The 21,773-nt window shown below is 37.8% G+C and overlaps 2 protein-coding genes across 3 annotated transcripts in view; both read right to left on the reverse strand.

Moving 5' to 3' along the window:
• The window catches only part of LOC106128974 (protein spire), a 150,345-nt gene extending 145,869 nt beyond the window's left edge, over positions 1-4,476 (reverse strand). The window contains exon 1 of the mRNA XM_013327375.2: positions 3,720-4,476. Coding sequence (XP_013182829.2) covers positions 3,720-3,984 — 265 coding nt within the window. The 5' untranslated portion in view covers positions 3,985-4,476. The remainder of the gene's footprint in view (positions 1-3,719) is intronic.
• A 17-nt stretch (positions 4,477-4,493) lies between these two features.
• LOC106128973 (tyrosine-protein phosphatase non-receptor type 23) lies at positions 4,494-21,773 on the reverse strand. Of its 2 annotated transcripts, none has more exons than XM_060945466.1 (22): positions 21,562-21,773; positions 21,290-21,492; positions 20,514-20,836; positions 19,977-20,150; positions 19,038-19,324; positions 18,070-18,260; positions 16,923-17,067; positions 16,297-16,428; positions 15,793-15,892; positions 14,904-15,103; positions 14,227-14,359; positions 13,769-13,942; positions 12,766-12,915; positions 12,208-12,294; positions 10,362-12,047; positions 9,310-9,737; positions 8,545-8,688; positions 7,943-8,071; positions 7,447-7,625; positions 6,899-7,068; positions 6,287-6,409; positions 4,494-5,700 (listed from the first exon to the last, which is right to left on the reverse strand). In XM_060945466.1, exons 1-22 carry the CDS (start codon positions 21,646-21,648, stop codon positions 5,480-5,482), a joined length of 5,466 nt encoding a protein of 1,821 aa, XP_060801449.1. In that variant the 5' UTR covers positions 21,649-21,773; the 3' UTR covers positions 4,494-5,479. The 2 variants fall into 2 exon arrangements, with proteins under 2 accessions (XP_060801449.1, XP_060801444.1); XM_060945461.1 differs by having other exon boundaries at positions 10,362-12,053.

Genomic DNA, 21,773 nt, shown 5'->3' on the forward strand with positions numbered 1-21,773 from the left:
ACACGAATGTTAACGGTGATAAGAGAGGAGCGTTTCGATCTAAAATAACGGGCTGATAGGCTAATAAAGCGAATGGGATTTATCGCTTCAATGTAATTAAGTATTGCATTATTATCGTACCTACTTACCTGATTTCTCTTGGGGATCGACAACCTGTTGATTGTCTTTGGATGGTCGTGATGAAAAAACGAACTTTATTTGATCGATTAGCCTAAGAACGTTTGTTAAATAATGACGAAGGAAGTGTGCGTTTCGACACCACACTGATTTATTGGCAAATATTGTATTTTTAACGTATGTGTTTTTATGTAAGTCCCAGATCAAGTAAATAAAGGGTGTTCAGTTACCTCCGTAACGTCCTGAATCCCTCACTGACCTGACTTAATTTAAGTCAAAATCTGATTAAACTTTGTACATTTTACATTTCATACTTACTAAATCTATTTTTTAATAAATCTATTTCTATATATTTCGAAGCAACTATCGCGGAAATGACATTGAATAACGTAAAATTGCGGTTCTTGCCGATGACATAACAGATTGAGACGTGGGCGTCTATTTAGAGAGCTCACCTTGAATTCACTTGGTTTACTTATTTTCAGTGACACGATAAAATGTTTAAAGACAGTATCAACACAAATAAAGTTAATGCAACAAATAAGGAAGACTTAGAAGGTAAAAGACAACACGAAAGCGTGACTTGTGATAGTTTTAACATTGTATAGATCAACTATTTCTATAAAGGAGTAGACTTTATATGACTATAATATCCATATATTTCATCCATATTTATTCGACATGCTTTGTAAATAATGTCAACTATATGTTCTATAATAACGTCTAGCAAAATAATGTAGGAGTACAGTCCTATCTACCACACACATACATAAGTGTCGTAGCATAGGAAAATATTGACACATGGTATCTATCCAAAACTAGGACAGTAAAGACCAATCTTTACTTTAATTGAAAAAAAATACCATTATCTATTTCAATTAAACCTTGTCGTTCCTTTTAATACTACTGTGTTGTTGTTAACATCCTGCTTACTTCTTTTGCTTAATCCACATTCATCAATCTTCCTATTCGAATCGGAAGTATTGATGCATTTTTTGCCCTTGACTTAAAAGACATAATTATCCAATAAACAACGACTGCTGTTGTCGCTGTGGATATTCTCACATGAATATTGATCATAAATCATTAATTGTTGAAGAACGATCCATCTTAATATAATACTTGCTTCGCAAATAGGTCAGCGATAGGCTTAATAGAAATCGCATCAGGCGTAAATTGAAACTGCAAGGCAATGAAGGCATGTGGAGATTGGTTGACACACGACCTGACATAACACGATGACCTATTTTCGAATAGATTGAAATCCTCGCCAAACGAGTTCCGGGATATCCCTTTCAGGCTTTTTCCAACCCATTCGCCAAATTTTAGAGATTGGTGCATATCATAGTTATTTCTACTCGACAAGAAGTGTAGTAATAGTAGAAATAACTACATCTTTGCACTTACAAAGATTCCTGTAGATAGCCCAGTACAGAAGTACGACTCCGAGCCGAGTAAGTAGTGAATAATATAAAAATATATTTCTTACCGTAGAAAGAAAAAGTCACAAGACTGGAAGGCTTGTTGAATGGAATTGAGATACCAAGAGAATGACAGGTTGCTAGCTTATAGCCAAAAAAATCCAAAGTTCGTAAGCCTTTTTCTTGATTGACTTCAACAAATTAACAATCAGCGCGAGATGAAAAGTGACTGGCATATTTAATTCATACATACATAAAGTCATGGCATATCCCTTGAGGGGTAGATAAGGCCAAGAATTAAAAAAAACTGGCAGACAACGTACAGTTGTATGGCTTACTGATCTATAGAATAATCCCAAGTTTATTAGCCTTTCTCTTAGTCACCTTTACGACATCCGTTTAAGATATGGAGTGGTCCTATTCCACTTCCATGCTTTACTACACATAGTTTTATTTTTAAACTACGATATAGTTTCAAAAGAAAAACAATGTGTAGTAAAGCATGCAAGTGAATGACGACTTTGAATAAATCGATGATACATGACATAAGTTGACAGTTTGTGCTTCCGATACTAAATGAATTTTATTCCTGCGAAAAATATAAATGACTACCCGGCTTCGCACAGATGCACAGCCGATACTAAATATATCTCTATTAGAACTAACTAAAAGACTGCCCGCAAAGCGGCTAACTAAGTCTTGCTCACTTCGCAACGGGCCGTGCAGCAGAAATCGTAATATTTTAATTTCATCACAACTTCAAAACCAACCGTCCAATTTTAATCATTCAAACATTATCTACATAAACTAAAACATAAACTTATTGATGAAATTATTTATTTTGATAAGGATTAATAGCATGAGTAAAAAAACGCGTTTAAATGTAGACAAAAAAAAAATTCAAGATTTTTAAATAAAAATGTTGTTGTTGTGCCTCACTCGACATAGATAGGTATAGTGTGTCGCGGACTTTTTTGTAGATATTTATAAGATCTACAATTAATTAAAACATTTTATGTTTCTATCTTTTGTAGTTTAGGCAGCGTACACAAAATAAGTAACTTTTTGGTTGATTTTTTTCAGTTTGTGTCCGAAAAATCCAAACATATTACGGAACCCTATTTTTTTTCCAAAATAAAATATAGTCTATGTTACTCGTGGATAATGTAGCTTTCGAATGGTGAAAGAATTTTTAAAATCGGTCCAGTAGTTTATGAGCCTATTCATTACAACCAAACAAACAAACAAACAAAGTTTTCCTCTTTATAATATTAGTGTAGAAAAGCCTATCGATAAACAATAAATAATTAATCACAGTAGTGACGTTGTTCAGTTGTCGATAACGACAGAGAAAAGAGCACACACGCCAATATCACAAGGTCATTAACAATCATATTATTTATCCAACTTTATAATATATAGATAGTGTAGTATAGTCACGTCTATATAGTCCCTTGCGGGGTAGACAGATGACTTTCTAGATGGTCATTTACAAAATACATTCATTATTAATGGTTTTACAATAGAAACGTATAATATTTCAAATGGAGACTGCGGTCTTTAAGATAAAATGATCATTTCATGTTTAATTTTCAGATGTAAACGTGATTTTATGAAACACACGATGTGTTATGTTATGCAGTATGCAAATAAGTAGGATCCTAGAATTTCATACTTTCGAGATGCACAATAGAAATTTTAATATAAAAAATCTTTTGCACAGCAAAGATAGAGTAGATTTTTGTTCAACTTTCATACCTACCGGGGCACACCATTCAATGTCGTCGTGTCAGATAACACTGATAAGAGAAATGTTGGGATGGCGTCAAAAAAAAATTGCTTATTCTTTTAGTAGTTTCATTAGTAGCTAGTCTTTTCTATGTAGGTATTTATCGTGCATAAAAAGGTGCAAGTCTTTAAAAACTTGACCTAACTTAGGGGGTCAAGGCTGAATGCGTTCTATAAATTTTTGTAGAAGTTGTTTGGCGTAAGTACAGGCCAATGGGTAAGGGGATGGCACATTTGATACACAATTTCTCGTAGATATGAATTATAAGAAACGTATTGCGCGTGTAGTAAAACTAAATTGCGCGTTTCCAAAAGCGTTCAAAAATATTGAGGAAAAAATTATGTTATGGTAAAACCGTAGTCGTTTTGAAACACACGTAAAAAATCACTTACCTCCTGGATGCAGCAGTGTACTAGGGTGCACGGTACCCTCCTTATGCAGCAGGACGTGCCTCGGCTCCGTCGCCAGGAAGCAGCTGGAGCCCTCCGCCAAACATTTCTGGAAACACCTCGCGGCCTGGTAGAACAGCGCCCACGCGTGCTCCTCGCTTATCGTCGAGTTGAAAGCCTGCAGGATCTGCTGCAAGTTGATGCAATCGGCGGCGTCCAGCGAGAACTCCGTGCCGCCGGCGGCCCCGACGCCTTCCTTGCGCATCATCGCGCTAACCACCAGGAGGCTTCACCATCACGGTATCACAACACTGCGGCGATCGATCGCTTCACTAAAGTTCAGCACTAGAATTTTTACATCGACAAATTTAATTGAGCATAATTTTATTTCAGCGTGTTATTGTCACCGTCTCCCCCCGAAACGTCACTGTCACTGTTTTGTGGGTGGTTGTGTTTTTTTTTCTAGTTTGGTTCACGATCGCGATCGCGCGTGCGCGGTGCGGTACAAGCTGGCACGTAACACGTGGTACGCGGACGGCGGTCGGAGCCAGACTGGCGCGAATTCTCGCCGTCCGCAGCCTCCGTACGAACGGAGATGCGCCCTTCCCCGGAAACATTTCCTATCGTCTCAACCATCCTGGATTCTGGTACCTACTTGGCTTCCTTGTTCTTCATCACATAGCTACCTCCAAGTGTATTAAACACTATCAGATATTTTTGCTGTAATTAGACGCCGGCGTCAATGATAAGATACAAATAAAACTCAACATTCAGTCGCAATCACTTTATTGAGTACACTGTAAATATCAACTACCGTTGAACTAAAATTTCAATATTCATCCAAACGGTTAATACTTTAGCTTTAATTTATATTTTTTATACTACTATACAATCTAGAGTATGATTTAATTCTAAATAAACATTTTACTGCAACACCTAAAAATTTTATTTTGCATACAAGTAGTATTTCATATATCGGAATGTAACTAATATAATTAATTAATATTGTAGTTTAAATATATATATATAAATTATATAAATGTTCACAAAGCTACCACAATTTTTCCGTCAGTCACTGTTACCAAATATTATGTTATATCAAATCGATTTTAACACATCCAGCCTCATCCCCCTCCCATACAATAGGATAGAACAATTGATATAAAAGTTTAAGATATATTAATACTTACAAATTATTTAATGTTTCACAGTCCGAGACTCTGTCAATCCCTGATAAAACGTGACAATATTTATATATCCGATAATCGAATAGATGTAGCCTTATATCCCCCCACTTTCATCCAATTAAATTTATATAAGAGCTAACCAAATTCATAAATCATGTTAATAACAAATTAATTAAAATATACTTTTAAATGCAATTTAAGAATGACACACTGTAAATACTTTATATTGCATACAAAAAGGAAAACCAATCAAATATAAACTTATAACACCCCTCTTTTTTCGTCGGGGGTTAAAATGGCAATTAATCGGTATAAACCCTTAGATTTTCGAATGGATTTCTATGACGTTCATAGAAATCCAGCCTTCGAATCTTTTCAAGACAATTCGTTTTGCCTACCTTGCATTTAAGACGTCTATAAGAAAAATTTAATTATAATTACTGGAATTAAAAAATTTGTTGTCTAAGAGTTAAAATCTTGCAAGGAAACAAACAGACACGAGATCTTTATTTTAAAACATAAATCTATTTATTTTTGATGGATTTTCCTATAAACATTACAAACATTTTAGTTCTCTCATTTCTTCTTTAAACTCCACAGGGGGTCCAAAAAGTTGAGGGGGTCTTTCATATCGCCGCTCTTCAGTCCCGGGGACTGCTTCATCTCCTCGAAGGATTCCCGGGAGAATTTGTTGCGTTGTCCGGAAGATGGCGCCGCTGCGGGGGCGGGGGGGACCGGGGGGAGGACGCCGGCCCCGGACGGGAACGATACAGCCTCGCCGTTGAACATGGTTGTACCTGTTTGGAATATGCAGTACGTATAACTAAAGTGCCATGTGGTTCCCGGCACCAATAAAAAAAATAAAAGAACCACTCCATCTCTTTCCCATGGATGTCGTAAAAGGCGACTAAGGGATAGGCTTAAAAAACTTGGGATACTTCTTTTAGACGATGGGCTGGTAACCTGTCACTATTTGAATCCCAATTCTGTCATTAAGCCAAACAGCTGAACGTGGCCCATTGGTCTCTTTGAGACCTACCCTGCCGGGGATATAGACGTGATTATATGTATGTATAAATAAAGTGTATCGTGCGGAATATTTCATTGCCCCCTCTTCTTCCTTGACTACATGACGACCACGGCCACTCTGTCAAGAGTGTAACGATGAAGGAGATAACTACTACTAACCCCGCGAAGCCGTTTTTAACGCGCGAAAAACTATCGCCGTTTCGCTTTTTATTATGACGTGAAACAGGATAACGATAGTTTACCAAACGGCTTTACCGGGACTACTCCAGGAGGAAAAAGACAATAAATTGCTTAATGGGTATCCAAACATACTGCAATATTTGAACACAGGTTTATATAGATAGTAATACCCACCAGAGCAAAGTACGCCCTGCACGAAGAACAGAGCAGTCCGGTACGCGTCCGCCACGAATTTGGTGTCTTCTAACACATTGCTTCTGTGCTTGCAGAGGTTTATGAGAGCCTCGTCTAGAATATCTGTTGATAACGAGAAGGTTTCATATCAAATCCCATTTTGGGACATAAAAAAAGGTGTGCACATAGAACAATGTGTATTTAATAATAGCTATTACCTGCAGCTTTCCCTGCGCAAATTACCTGCCACCTACAAAAGAATACAGTATTATGCTAATCCCACGGAAACTGTAGTTTTTACCTGGATGAAAGGTACACTATGTCCTTCAAAACACTCTTAATTACGTATGGATGAAATTTAAAAAAAAAATGGTCAGCAGACGGTAGTAGAGTAACGCGTGAAGAAGTAACAAACAAATTTACTTTCACATTTCTAATTAGATAGGTTTTTAAGTCTCTTACTTAAAATAACTTTTTCGGAGGGGTAGGAAGAGACTTTATCTTCTTCCAGATTCATTACTCCTTTTATGCAAGCTCGTCGGTTTAGGGTAATCTTAACATGACCTTTCGCCAGAAAAAGTACTTTTATTCAGGTATTCCCCTCATACATACCAATGAGACAGGTGCCCCCGGAGCGTATCTGCGCCACTACCGCCAGTAGCGCCGCCAACAACGCGCTGCGTCCCGCGCCCGCCGCACACTGCAGCCACGAGCAAGATAACTCACTGCTGGTGAGCGATAGCACCTTGTCTACTAGGAGAACAAGAGGGGAACAGACGATCCTGTGAAAAAATTAAAAGTTTAAGATTCTTAAAACTGTAAACAATAGAATTTGATATACGCATGGACAGCGTGGCGTGGTTAAGACTCACGAATCATAACATGCCCGAAAGTTACGCTGTATAGTACGCCCAATTAAGGTTACGAGTCTTAGCTGGGCGTAGTACTCGTATACTGCGTGTCGCGACATTTATCAATACAATATTCTTTTCACTAATAAAATCTCTTCAATATGAATTGATGTTCTACTTTGAGTAATATTATAAACTAATAACGATTAGGTTGCTCATTTTCAATCGACAATACGAATCTATACTCTCGCGTTTGCTTTCTTTAACAGCAGCACCCTTATTTGAGCCTAAAAAGAGAAGAATACTCACTTGGCTGGGAACACGTTGATCTGAAAATGGGTGACAGCCAACACAGAACTTCCGCTGGTCAAACGGAGTTTTCTTTCAGTCCAGTGTACGGTGCAGGTCACGTCGTCCAAGGTGACCTTTAGGCCAGGATACTCCAATGATTGACCTTTAGCTGTCGGCCAGTAGAATTTCCCCTGCATCTTCACGTAAAAGAGAAAAGAAACAAATAGAGATAATAATTTTTTGTTTCAAGTACAGTGGGTCACAAGCAAAATATTTACTTTGTGTAATAGGTGTGGTCCAAGGCCCAAAAGCTTGCAAATTCAATTATAATGTAAGGTGCATTTAAAATGAATAGGACCCTTTCTTTCTGGGTAAACTAATTTAGAAAATGTATATTTTAAAAAAATATGCTTACAGTTTAAGAATAAATACAAAATTTTCTTCTCTACCAAAAACCAAAATATACACACATATATAATTATGTTTGTCGTTAAAAAAATAATTTACAACTCACCTCAATTTCGCTAAGTAAGCAAACAATACAGGCGATCTTGTACTCTAACACTGCCTTCCAGAATATTCCACATTCTTCTTCGGAAGGCGTTTTCGATATCACTAAAGGAATGCACCATGAGGTCAATTGCTGAAATGAAATGTACGTTTTAATTTACGTTTACAATACAGTACAGGCTGATATTTTTTTGCAACCCAATTTACTTGGGCTGTGGGCATTTACTCCTTCTTCATCCAGGTTTGAGTCCCGGTTGCATCCTCACCTCTTTGGCGAGGAGCCCGGGGTGTGCCTTTGATTATGGTACCTGGATTGGGTGAGTCAGGGGTGTGGGCATTTACTGTGGCCGCAAACCGAAATTAGTGCGACTAATAGTTCACTGACAATCTTAATAAAAAATCAGACACCTGTATTGCCCCTTAGAGGGGTGGGAGGAGAATTATTTTTATACTTATCAGTATTTTTGTATGCTATTTTCAGACATCAGTGAACTATTAGTTTATTGGCGAAAAAACCCTTGAGAAACAGCTATTTAATAATAAATTCATGCTTGAAAGCGTAACATTCATTCATTCAACATTCATTTCGACATATCGTGTACTCACCTTATAATACGAAGCGTTGATATACGCGTCAGGATCAGACTTGAGTGTCAGTCTGGAGTCGTCATAAGGCACTACTTCCGTCACGATGTTGCCATTACAGTGCCGCATCGCCATAGTCTTTGATCTCGTCATATTTTCTTTGGTCTACGAAAAATAGCAAGATGAATAAATTTTGTGAGATGCATTAGCACAAATTTAAAAATTTGTATCTCAATTATTTTAAAAATTTTAAATTACTTATATTGAGTCTGCTCTTTATAGAATAGGACAACTCCATCTTTTTCCATGGATGTCGTAAAAGGCCACTAAGAGCACATTCATCTAGTGCAATTATTTAGGTACCATGATATCACAATATTGGTAAGGTTTCCCTGCAATGGTTGCGGAGATAAGGCGGAAGTCGCTTCATGTAAACCATTCATGTAAACCTGAATTATCAACCTAGGCTACTCTGCAGCGAGGTTAGGATCTATCTGAGATTACGCCAGGACGGATAAGACGTTATTTTTTTAATCTTAGCGATCGGATCGACCGAGAGCCGACAGAACTACCCTTGGAACTTTTCTTTTTAGTCGTCGCGATCTACGACATTCAACTAAATGGATTCAATATATAAAACTGTAAAATTTATTTCTTAAGTTTGGCATACGGATGGTACAAATAAGATTTTGGGAAATTAAGACGAGAACAGAATTATAAACGTTATTTAAATTAAACGTGTTCAGAAGAAGAGAGAAAGACTTCAAAAATATTCACTTCACCAACCTGTACTTCTTGGAACTTCTTCCACTTTGCGTCTAACACCGTCATCCCCCCCTGAGTCACATTGGTCAACGAATCGACCAACATTTGCAAATTCTTCACCTCTTGTGTGAACTTATTCAACAGCCCAGGGTCTGCGAATATATCCCTTTTAGGTGGCCTTTCAATAACTTCCTCTTTCACCACTGGTTTTACTATTTCAGGTTTAGGCGTAAAAACATGTTTCTTTAAAGCGCTTTCGGAAATCTGTGGCACTTTGATCTCCGGCTGTAAAGGTTTATGCTCAACTGTGAAATCAATATCAGATAGAAGATCAAAAACTGATTCATTTACTACTTTCTCCTCAACTTTCGGCGTTTCTGGTACTATTTCAGACGCTGGTGGGTTTGGTTCAAAATTCGGCGGTGCCATCTCTTCTTTGGGAGTTGTCACTGAAAAGGAAATGAAAGATAAATAAAAGACTGTCATTTGTAGAAATATTTATTTAAAGTTAGTTATAATAGATAGAAAATACATTTATAGAAAGATAAATTAGTCTAGTAGCTATACTAAAATAAGTAAACATTAAAATTATTTTTTTAGGCTAATAGCAAGACTAAAAAATTACAGAAAAATATTGCGTAATTAAATGACAAAAATAATGTTAAATTTTCCAACACCAAATAAATATGGAATGAATATGGAGTTGAAAGTAATCATAAAACAGTTAGATTTTGAATATATAAAATACAATAATATATAAATTATATCCTACGTTGACATCACATCTCATACAAACAACACAAAATATATTTGTTCTCTAATGTATATAAAAAGTACAAACGCGACAATCAACACATTTCTTCAAAGATCCTGTATTCATTACTTTAAAAATTTCTGTACATTTTTGGGCATAACGTCGCTTTCCATTCATATATTATATTAAAGAAGGTTGAAGTTGGTATATTCTAGCAACCAAAAGTTCATAATTTATTACCAAATCTTATAAATAAAGTTTAAAAGTCTTAAAAATCTGCAAAAGTTTAGAACTCAGTCATATTACAACAAACTCTTACCTTGGTTGTTACTAAATGTCACACTCGTATCCTGAGCCTGCCCTGACTGCATATAAGTCGATTGATTTACGTCGGCACCATAATTAGTCGATACTGGCTCGACTTGAGTCACCACTTCATTTGAAGGCATTGTTGTAGTTTGATATCCATATGGCGCATTATAATACGTCTGATTATTTTGTTCAATTTGTGACGCTCCTTGAGGAGCTTCTGAAGGTGACTGTACAGTGTCGCAACCACCAGCACTTGTATAAACACCCTGAGCAGACCAATTTGCCCCTTCCACAGATTGAGGATTGATATTCACTTGATCTGGGTTCGAGTAACCGCTGTACGAATTTTGAGATCCATAGCTGTATTCGTAAGCTCCAGTCGCTGCGTTGAAGTTATAACCCGGATGATTTTGGAAGGTTTGGACATAGTTTGTCGTCTGATCAGTGTACTGGTAAGAAGTCGTTGGCGTACTTTGTTCGGCCGGATTATAATTCATTGGGGGAGTGGGGTAAGACGGCGTCGGTTGCGAACTTTGCTCAGACGGAGTATAAGTTGTTTGCGGAGTGGGATAAGATGGAAAATTTGAATTGAATGTAGTTGCGGAAAGAGCTTCACCTCTCACGTGAGATTTTATTGGCTTATCGAAAGCGTCTAATTGAGACAATACATTTGGGTCAATGTAGCTGGGATCTTGACCGGGAACGTTGTACGGACGTACAATAGCGGCTGGATTGGCCACACTCTCTGGATTGTTAGGGATACTGATTGGATTTGTCATATTTTGAGGTAAAGTTGGAGTAGTTGTATTGGGAACACCTGAAGGATTGGTCATGTTAAAGCTGGTGGCCGTACCAGCTGGGATGGAAGCTGAATTAGAAGGAATGCCGGAATGGCTGGTCGGGTTATGCATAACACTGGTAGTAGACGTAACTATACTCTCCGAATTTGTGTAAACAGGGTAAGCTTGGGACATGTAGTTAGCATAATCAGTACTGCTATACGCTGTTGAAGCTCCAGGGTTCGCTTGGTATTGCTGATCACTGCTGTATGGATAATTTAAAGAGTTGTAATCAGTAGGAATTTGAGAATGGGTCATATTAGTGTTTGAATTTTGCGGCGCATGGCTGTAAGTGGCCATATTGTGTGTGGAGTTTTGTGGGTATTGAACGCTGTAGTAAGTTTGGGAATAATCTGCGCCGTAGCCTGGCTCTTGTTTGGGGCCAGAGACGTGCATTTGAGCGAAGTTCGTATTAAAATCCTGATTATGTGAGGGGTATTGCTGTGACACAGAAGGCGCTTCAGGGATAGTGCTCATATGATTAGCAGGGTTATAGTGATCGGTGTAAGTGCCGTATTGCGAAGTCGTAGGCGCCATATTGGCTTGACTGACGTTAGGGTAGGAAGTATTCTGGGAATCTGTCACAGCGGTTGTATTGTTTTGAGTTGCCGAATAGTAGGGGTTCGAATAAATTTGCGGGTCTGCCATTTGCGTAGAAAATTGTGGTGGGGTGTATGATGTGCTGTAGTTGTATTGTTGTTCCTCGGGCTTTTCATAGGAATTTTTCGGGTATCCGTAACTGCTGGTGGGGACGTAAGAGTCAGTTTCGCTTGGCGCGTATGGCGAATTGTATCTCATGTAGGGATTTGGGTTTTGCGCTCCTGGGACCACGCCATCGGGCATTTGTGACAAATCTGTAGCTGGAAGAAATTATTTATTTAAACATATAAAAGGCGGTGGAACGGTCCTATTGACCTAAATCAATAACGGTAATTTGATTTATTCATTTAGAAAGCCTTGATCTATAATATTTTACCAAACTGATATGATTAAGAAATTGTTTAAAAGATTTACCTTCGGATCCAAGTGGCGCTGGTCTGACCGAAGTGGGGTAGATGGACTCTGGGTAATATGAATCCGGTTGTACCGCTTCAATTTGGGCTGCAATGTAAATTTTATTAACATCTCTTAGCTTCCTCCCAGGTAAGGAGTCTGGGGTCCGCTACGACCATGGTTCAAAAGTGGGTAAATCGGGTAATTACACGTAGCAACAACCGTTTGACCTTCGTTATTACGTTGCTATGAGCAACTAACAGATTTTGCATCATTGTGGATTACGATACACACAGACTACGAAGCGAAAGATATAAGCTTATATTAAGGGTAGGGGTTGACATTAGGAAGGGCTTTTTTGAGAGGCTTTTATCATGGGCAACATTAAAAAATATATTTAGAGTATTTGAAACCGACGAGCCTGCATGAAGGGAGTTATGAAACTGGATGAAACGAAAGAAGTATGCAGGGATCGTGGAAAGTGGAAAGATGTAGTTTTTGGCGTAATTTTATGAATATAAGTACATATATGCTTTAAAAAACCCCCTCAAATGTACATAATCTATAAAGGTTTCTCACCAGCAGGAGGTATTCGTGCGGCAAGCGATCTATTCTTCATGTACGGAAGGTAATCTTTTAGCTTCCGGGATCCAGAAGATGGCGCGGTGGTCGCTTCCGAAGTCCGGGCGGTGGGCAGGGCCGGTGTGGTGGCGGCTGAAGTCGGAGGAGCTGGGAGGAGAAAATTACATGATAAAACCAATAAACAAGATGTTTGTTTTTGACTCATAAAAATGTAGACTGTATGTAATGTAAGTATGTATTAATCGAATGTAACCGTCCGAAATGTACTATAATAACTTTTTGAGATTATTCTTTGGTGAGAAACCAAAAAAAGAGAACTTGCACAAGCATCACAAGATGACATTCACGGATCTGAAGAGGTTTTTGTTTACGTATTGTGGAAAAATAGTGTCTCTATCCCCACCCGAAGGTGAATCTTAAAACCTTGATTAATAATTAAATCATCGTCATAATAGTAGCCTTTTGAGGAACCAGTCTTGGATATAGGCCTCTCCCTTCTTCTTCCACTTGTGGCGATCGTGTCCATACTCGGCCTCCGTGCCGTCTTAATAATTAAATACATCCATACATATAATCACGTCTATATCCCTTGCGGGGTAGACAAGTTCAGCTTTTAGGCTTAATGATAGAATTGAGATTCAAATAGTGACAGGTTGCTAGCCGATCGCCTATATGAAGAATCCCAAGTGTATAAGTTATCTATACTAATATTATAAAGCTGAAGAGTTTGTTTGTGTGTATGAACGCACTAATCTCAGGAATTGGTCCGAATTGAAAAATTATTTTTCCGTCGAATAGACCATTTATCGAGGAAAGCTTTAGGCTATATACTATCACGCTGCAACTATAAGGAGTGAAGAAATAATGGAAAATGTGAAAAAAACGGGTGAAATTCTTCATCCTTGAGGGCTTCAATGATGCCCATAATAACTATTCCACGTGGACGAAGTCGCGGCCACAGCTAGTAATAAAATATAACTTGTTTGTTAAAAACACTCACTTTTAGCGGACTGTTTGGCCAACAGCACCGTCCTCTCTTCGTCCTGCACTTGACATATACCTCGGAGTCTATTCAATGTGGTGCTCATATTGTGAGACAGCTTCTTGTAGAACTCCTGCCCTTTTTGTGACTTGCCCAAAAGCTCTTCGTATGTGTCGTAAGAAGTGATCAGAGCTAGAAGGATTGACAAAAGATTAATAACTTGCTTAGAGATTAAACATAGACAAACTAAAACATGCATACATGAAATTTTACGAGGGTAAAAATCATAATACATGTTATTTTTTACCTTTAGACCAAAAAAACTTTATCGCTAAAAAGAGCGTGTACTCGTAATGTGTGTTAAAAATATACATGCTGTGATAAAAAAATGTTTTTCTTTGCCATCTTCAACTTCACAATTTTTCTTTCGCTATTTGGAAAGATAAAAAAACCACTACCAACTGAGAGAAACTCACCGTTGATAAGTCCTTCTCTTTTCCTCAACACTTCGGTGAGCAGCCGTCTAGATTCGCCGTAACTGGCGTACAGTGACGTCAGCCTGTTTATTATATTCTCTTGAGCCGCTAGGTTTTGTTCAATTATTTTCACCTGAAAGAAAGAAGGAGGTTTAAGTAAAAAAAAATTGGTTCAGTTTTTCTAAATATTTTTCTGTACTGTTCTCTGGTTTTTATCCCACCGACCCATTGAATCTTTGCCGAGTTTACTTTCATTAGTTTGAATGCTAACCGGTGCTACTACAGTGAGAAACACATGTGAAACCATGCTCTCTTCTCTTTAGAATTTAATCCAAGTCATTAGGGCTCAAATCAATCATGTACTAACCTTATGTTTATGTTTCTCAATCCCTACTTGAATATTTCATTTGTCTTCAGAACTCCTTGCTAGTAGCTGAGCCTCGATATTATGATGATGTACACGAGAAACTCTCTGGATTTACATTTTGACATAAACGGTTTGAAATCAAACATTTACTCACCTTCATTTCCATGATCATTTCCTGAATTTCTCGCTAAAGACTGAGCGCTGATATCATCTGACGCAACGGCTTCTCTAAGTTGTGGTACAAGGGAATCTTCCACAGATTTGAACAAAATGCTATACTAATAAGATTCAAATTTAATTTCAAACTAACCTTAGGCGTATGTTTTTCAATCTCCTGTTTGAATATTTCATTGGCATCCTCAGAGCTTCTTGCTAATAATTGAGCTGTGATATCATCTGATGTGACGGCTTCTCTAAATTGCTGCACTAACGAATCCCTCTGGGTTTGCATCTCCTTGGCTTTGCCGACGACTCGGCGCATTTCCATCATAGTCTCCCGGTCTAGGCCTTCTACGAATTTATAGGAAAAAAATAGTAATTTCCAAGGCATCTTTAGAGTTATGTAAAGCAGTGGAGGTAACGCAGATTTAATCGACATTTGATTGAAGGCGGTCAACCCACCTGTTAGGTAGACAACCGAAATAAAAATTACTGAATCTTTTTTCAGCATAAAGATTTACGTGTTATGAAACATTTTAAATAGAAAATAATTCGTGATTCGGGTTCGTGACGGGTGATACTGATGCAGTTACATATTAAAACTAAAAATATTTTATTGTATTCTATAGCGGAATATATCCTTTTATTTTTCTCCTCGACAGCATCCATTTCAAACCAAGTTACAACAATGGTCAATATCTAGATATTTCCAAACCGGAAACAACGCAGAGCCTTAAGCAAAGTTAACAAGATAATGATCTTTTGTGCTAACCTGAGAGACCTTGTGCAAAGTTAACAAGATAATGATCTCTTGTACTGACCTGAGAGACCGTGAGGTCTCACATTTTCTCTCATATCCGTATATTTTTAATAGCACCTTCTGCCACAATGCTTCGGGGCCTGGGGTACGCCTTCCGACACTTTTCTTTCCACTTCGTCTTCTTCTTCAGTTTCAATACCATTGTTATTCCTAGCCAGGATTTCTTCATCCTGCCCCTTCTACCTGGACCGGGCGGACAAGAGATAATGGTGATACTCACCAATGTTCTCAACGCTGGGAATCTTGGCTTGCAGCACGTCTAGAGGCTGGGCCAACAGTCGCAGGTTGGCGATGTGTAGGGTCATAGCTTTATGCAGAACCTGAATATAATAACTTGTTTAAATTGTAATTTACACAAGTTATAACATACATAATTCTCTTGTCGAGATTTTTACTTTAGTGATCAATAGGAGAAAAAAAGTTTTTGCTTTGAAGAATTTTAGGAACTACATCACGTCCTTACGAGTTTAAAAAAATATTCTGAACAAATATGACCTTTTCAGGGTGGACTGGACACAAGCACTTTCAGCTTATACTGTCAAATTAAGAATCTTATTTCTTTAAAAAATATATTTCTGAAAAACGGTGCTCTTTTAAGGGTAGACATCGACACTTGCCACGATCCCTGCATACTTCTTTCACTTCATCCACATAATAACTCACTTCATGCAAGCTCATTGTCATTGTACTTATGTTTATCGAAATCATAACTAAAGTACCCCACCTGATTGCTCTCGGTGGTTCTGGAATGTGCCTCCTGGTACTTGTGGTACTCCCGAGTGTACTCCGTCTGCACCAGCGACGGAGGGCGGGGACCCATCACCTGTTGGAACTCCTTCTCTTTGCGGGTGTCCTCCTGATTTCATAGGAAATTTATATAGTTACGTATCTACACCTCAAATTGACAATGGATTCATGTTTGATGTTTGATATTTTCTAAAGGTTCACGACTTGCGGATAATGGTTTTAGAATTTAGTTCACCTATTGTTGATTTAAAACATAAACTATGGGATAAAGTTAACATTAAAATATTAATACAAAACAATAGTATAATAGCTATTATAAACACAATTCATATTTTTTTCATTAAGTTAATCATCAAATAAAAAGGTTAAACTTGCCTTGAAAGTCCCTTATTAACATGTATCAAGGAACAAAGATGTGGGAAAGGTAATCCAGATTCTTGTAGTTTTCTTAATAAAAAATTCGGCAAATTGAAAGTTGAATTCGGTACCACGACCTCATATAGAATCGGTAAAGCTGAAGTTTGTTAACAAACCCCGGTGTCTTGACAGACACCGTGTCCTAATGACTTAGGACATCATTCTTTATTTAAATATCTTCATTACCTGTATCAATGTCTTGATCTCCGTCAGCATATGCTCCACATCACTGATGGTCTCAGCGAGACTGTTCATGGAGTCCACCAACGTTTGTATGACTTCCTGCTTGGCGTTCATTGCAGCACATCTGTCAACTATCTCTTGCGGAATCCTGTGAAAATAAATTCATTCATTCAAACATTCCTTTAATAAAAATCTAATATATAAAAGAGGAAAGTGATATGTGGTTTCCGGTACTTTGCTGTGTGGTGTCCGGCACTTTGGAATAGAACCACTCCATATCTTTGTCATGGATGTCGTAGAAGGCGACTAAGCTATAGGCGTTTTATAGTAACATGTACGCGTTGGCATTCTTTGGAAAGCGGAAAGATGCATTAGCCTGCCAAACCTACCCCTTCAGAGAAGAGTAATCATTTTATGTTTGTATGTTTTTTGAAATAACTGACTTTCTCGAATTCCTATCAAACGAAATTTATATAAATAAAACAATGATTCAATCCCAGCTGTAAACAAGCCATTGAGTCATTACTCACATACGCTATTTGTGACTGTCAGTTTACTTTTGTTTATCTTATCAGTCAAAGACCGATTAGTGCCACATCGCTTTTCTTGTAACCAATATGCCTCAGCCTACTAGAGATAAGCAGAATATCGTGAATTAATAAAACATATGGACCCAGACAAAGGAAACCATATAGGTGACAATACCAATATAAGTGCATTAATCCTTTGATGATCCCTTTAGTTAACCTACTTCAAAAATGGATGAGGATTTCAATACAACCGCACTTTTGATATAGAACGTAAGCAAGATGAGGTCTAAGATGTTAAAAAAGTCCAAATAATGCCTATCCACTCTTGTCTTGCCTCTCTTATATATCATCAATATTCTCGATCAGTCAGATTTCTCTCGAGTATATTCGCCGACATTCAGTTTCCCTTCACCACTTTCAACTCTCACAACTTTTGAATAGCTGAACCGATTTTAACCTAACAAGTCTCAGAACACTCGTACGTAAATCACCTTTAATTCAAGAAAAACTTAATTGAAATCGCATCTTCCGTTTGTGAGCTATGATGAAACAAACAAACAGAAAAGTCAAACTTATATCACCTCTCTTTTTCCGTCGGGGGTTAACAAAACGGAACTCACTTCTGCTCATTCTGTATGACTTCAAGCTGATCCAACTGTAATGACGACATGAACTCCATCAGCTCCGTATTCTTGGCGTCCACCTGCGACATCACCTGCCTCAGGAGTTTTGCCTTCTCTTCGGAGTACAATGACGACGCCTCGTGAGCCCCCATAGGAACCAGACGCGAAAATATGTCGGGACCAGAGATCTGGTGGAGAAATATGGTGTGGTTATTATGTGGTTTAACTATAAAATCTGATACCCTAAAAAAAGACATTACTGGCAAGAAAATATCAAAGTGTAAAGGTTTGTTTTTTTTGTTTGGAAAGTCATTATTGCACATAAACCAGAATATGTATAACAAAACTATCTGTGCCTGCGACTTCGTCCGCGTAGAATAATTATTTTGGGCATCATTGAAGCCCTCAAGGATGAATAATTTTCCCCGTTTTTTTTCACATTCTCCCATTATTTCTTCGCTCCTAATAGTTGCAGCGTGATGTTATAAAGCCTAAAGCCTTCCTCGATAAATGGTTTATCAACACAAAAAGAATTTTTCAATTTGAACCAGTACTTTCTGAGATTAGTGCGTTCAAACAAACAAACTTTACAGCTTTATAATATTAGTATAGATACAAAACAGTCCTTGGATAGTACACATAATGACAATGTAGAGAGAGACAATGTTGATAAAAATATGCAGTAATACCCATAATTAAGCTATCAAAAGCATTTTGGAATAGGACCACTCCATCCATGAATATCGTAAAAGGCAACGAAGGGAAAGGCTTCTAAACTTGCGATTCTTTTTATAGGCGAAGGGCTAGCAACCTGTCAAACAATATGAACCTGAATTCCATCCTAAGACGAACAGCTGAACAAAGCCTTTCAGTCTTTTGACCTTCAAAACTGTTAGCTCCGTCTACTCCGCAAGTGATATAGACATAACTCTATCTAAAAGAAAGTGAGTAATCAAACTACTCACATCTGGATCGTTGTAATTAATCGGCAAAGATTTAACCAAGCACACTGGTTTCAATTCCGTCAGCAGATCCTTATCCGGCACTTCTTCGTGGTAAATAAACTCGTTCTCATTCTTCGCTGCCTTCCGTTTACCTTCAACCACGTCGTTGGTGAAGGTCATAGCCTCCTGGGTTATTTGAACTGGCTCTATGTACTTGGCAAGCTTCCTGGCTTCGGCCAGTTTTTCAACCGCTTGTTGATAGAAAGCTACCCGCTCGCCCATCTTCTGTTGTTCTTCAGCATGCATACCTGTAGATTTTATTAAGAGCATAAAACACTTTGGAAAAGAACCACTCTATATTATTCCAATGGATGTCGTAGAAGGCAATTTAGGGATAGGCTTTTGAACTTGGGATCCCTCTTGCAGACGGAGGGCTAGCATCCTATGTAACCATTTGAATGTCAATTCCATCATAAAGCCATACAGATGAATGGGGCCTTTCAATGTTTTCAAGACTTTTGGCTCTGTCTACCCCGCAAGGGATATAGACGTGACTATGTATGTTTGTATTATATTCTATTTAAACGCCTAGTCTACTTTGCTCTGAAATTAGTATTGAATTATGTCTGTGTCCCTAAAATATGACATGTCATAGTCTTGTGACTATCTGAAAAATAATAGGCACTTCTTTTATGTTCAAAGCATCTGGGGTAAGTTTATCCATTGTAAGCCTACAAATATTGTGTATAAACTTGCGATGGCTTTGCACAGATAGCTTTTATACATTTAAACCTTAATCTTTAATCACTCTATTAAAAAAAGAAGGGTAGTTTTAAAGATATGAGCTTATCACCGAAAAGTAAACATACAAACAGGTTAAACTGAGAACCACCTTTTTTTTTAAGGTGGTTTAAAAATATATACTACTGGAATAAAACTAGAATGACACATCATACTCACCTTGATATAGGCAAACAATAGAGCCGATGTAAGCACATTTGAACTGAAGGTACCGATACCAATAGTTGTAGAGTTTGGTGCCAACAATCTCATGTACCGTGTCAGCTCCAGCAGATGGTCCGAGTAGACCCATGGAGTTTCGGTAGAATATAAGGACCTGGGTGGCCACAGCCCCTGAAAAAACAAATCTCATTAAAAACCTTTTTTTCTTTACAAGTACTGTCTGCAAATATTAAAAGTAGAATAAATGGATCCCTTGGATAGGCATGTCACATTATCTTCATTGTCACCTACTATAAAGTGAGATGGGAGACAAATGTCTAATCCAATAATGAATTTAAATAAAATATATGTTATGTATGATAGAATAACGCCAAAGATAATTTAAAATGCGAATTTGTATCTTAAACACATTAAGCGCCATGGTACTTTTTGGTGTTTTTTATTTTATTTTTTGTTTGGAAATGTTAACAGATTTCATAGATTCATAACTAACAAGAAGGCAATTGATTTGTTTAAAAAAAAATTAAAACTTACCAACTACACTGGGTTTCTTGGTATCCTGGATGCTCTTATCAAGAATGCACTCTTGGGCTTGGGCAAAGCATATTTCCTGAAACAACCTCAGGATCTCTGATGACAGATCCACACCTGTTGGCTGAGGGTACTGCTCTCTAACATACTGAAATGCCCAGGCAGCATTCTGGTATCTAGTACACGCAGCCTTAAGACTGTCTGCTGTTGTACGAGGCTCTGAAGCAGCCAGTTGAGTCAAAAGAGCCCCAATGTTGTGAAGTATACAAGCCATTTCGAAACGCAAGTCTGCTAGTGAACAGTTCATGTTGGCATAGAGGTCTTTCCTGAAAACATTACAAGTTTATTAAACTTCATAAGAAGAAATAACCTTATACAATGTTACAGGTTACATATTGACAAAAGAATAATGGAAGAAACAAGAGATGAATTTATTCATTCATTCATATAATCATGTCTATCCCTTGCTGGGTAGACTATCATAATAATATATGTATTTGAGAATCATGTTGTTTGCTGGGACGACAGAGTCAACAGACTTGAAGACTGACAGGCCATGTTCAGCTCAGGCTCAATTATGGAGTTGAGATTCAATCCCTAAATATTGCCTATTGCCCAAGTTCATAAGATTATCCCTAAGTCACCTTTTACTACACCCATGGGAAAGAGATGGAGTGGTCCTATTCTTTTTTATATTGGTGCTGGGATCCACACTGCACAAGATATGAATCATGTTCTAAACAGTTTATATAGGTAGTTAATATAGGTAACTAACTCACCAGACAAAAGTGCAAGCAGCGGGTTGTCCTTTCGCCATTGGGAAACGGCTTTGCATAGCACGTAGCTGACAAAAGTATCTGTTCATTACGCTAAGGCCCGTTATGTCACTAATCGGCCTCACGGCGGCCGACCGCAGGCCCTCGAGTTGATGCATCTCATTGCTGTAACTATCTGGATCCTCTCGATAAACTTCAGATATATACTGAAGGAAAAACACAGAATTAGACAAAGAGATTGTACAAAAAAAATCTGTTTAGAAAGACCTACTTACCTGTTTAAGTTTAGGCCCGAAATGTGTACTTTCTGGACTCGACTTCAGCTCGAAGCTGAGCATCGGTAATTTAGGGACAGCTTCCATGTTGTTGAGACTTAAATTATAGCCAAAACTTCACCGAAATCCCAAATATTATATTACAATGAATAAATTTCATCACAAATTGGTTTATTTCTTGAATGTCAATCAAATAGTGTCAAGCGAAGCTG

The sequence above is a fragment of the Amyelois transitella genome, chromosome 2 (genome assembly GCF_032362555.1).
Source record: "Amyelois transitella isolate CPQ chromosome 2, ilAmyTran1.1, whole genome shotgun sequence".
Lineage (NCBI taxonomy): Eukaryota > Metazoa > Arthropoda > Insecta > Lepidoptera > Pyralidae > Amyelois > Amyelois transitella.

Bases quoted from the DNA above. Each gene is read 5' to 3' on its own strand.
- LOC106128973 (XM_060945461.1), bottom strand. From the start codon at position 21,648: ATGGAAGCTGTCCCTAAATTACCGATGCTCAGCTTCGAGCTGAAGTCG. The intron at 12,295-12,765 runs GTGAGAAACCTT...TTTACATTGCAG, and splicing joins CGCACGAATACCTCCTGCTG to CCCAAATTGAAGCGGTACAA. The intron at 12,054-12,207 runs GTAAATCTTTTA...AATTTCTTCCAG, and splicing joins AGCGCCACTTGGATCCGAAG to CTACAGATTTGTCACAAATG.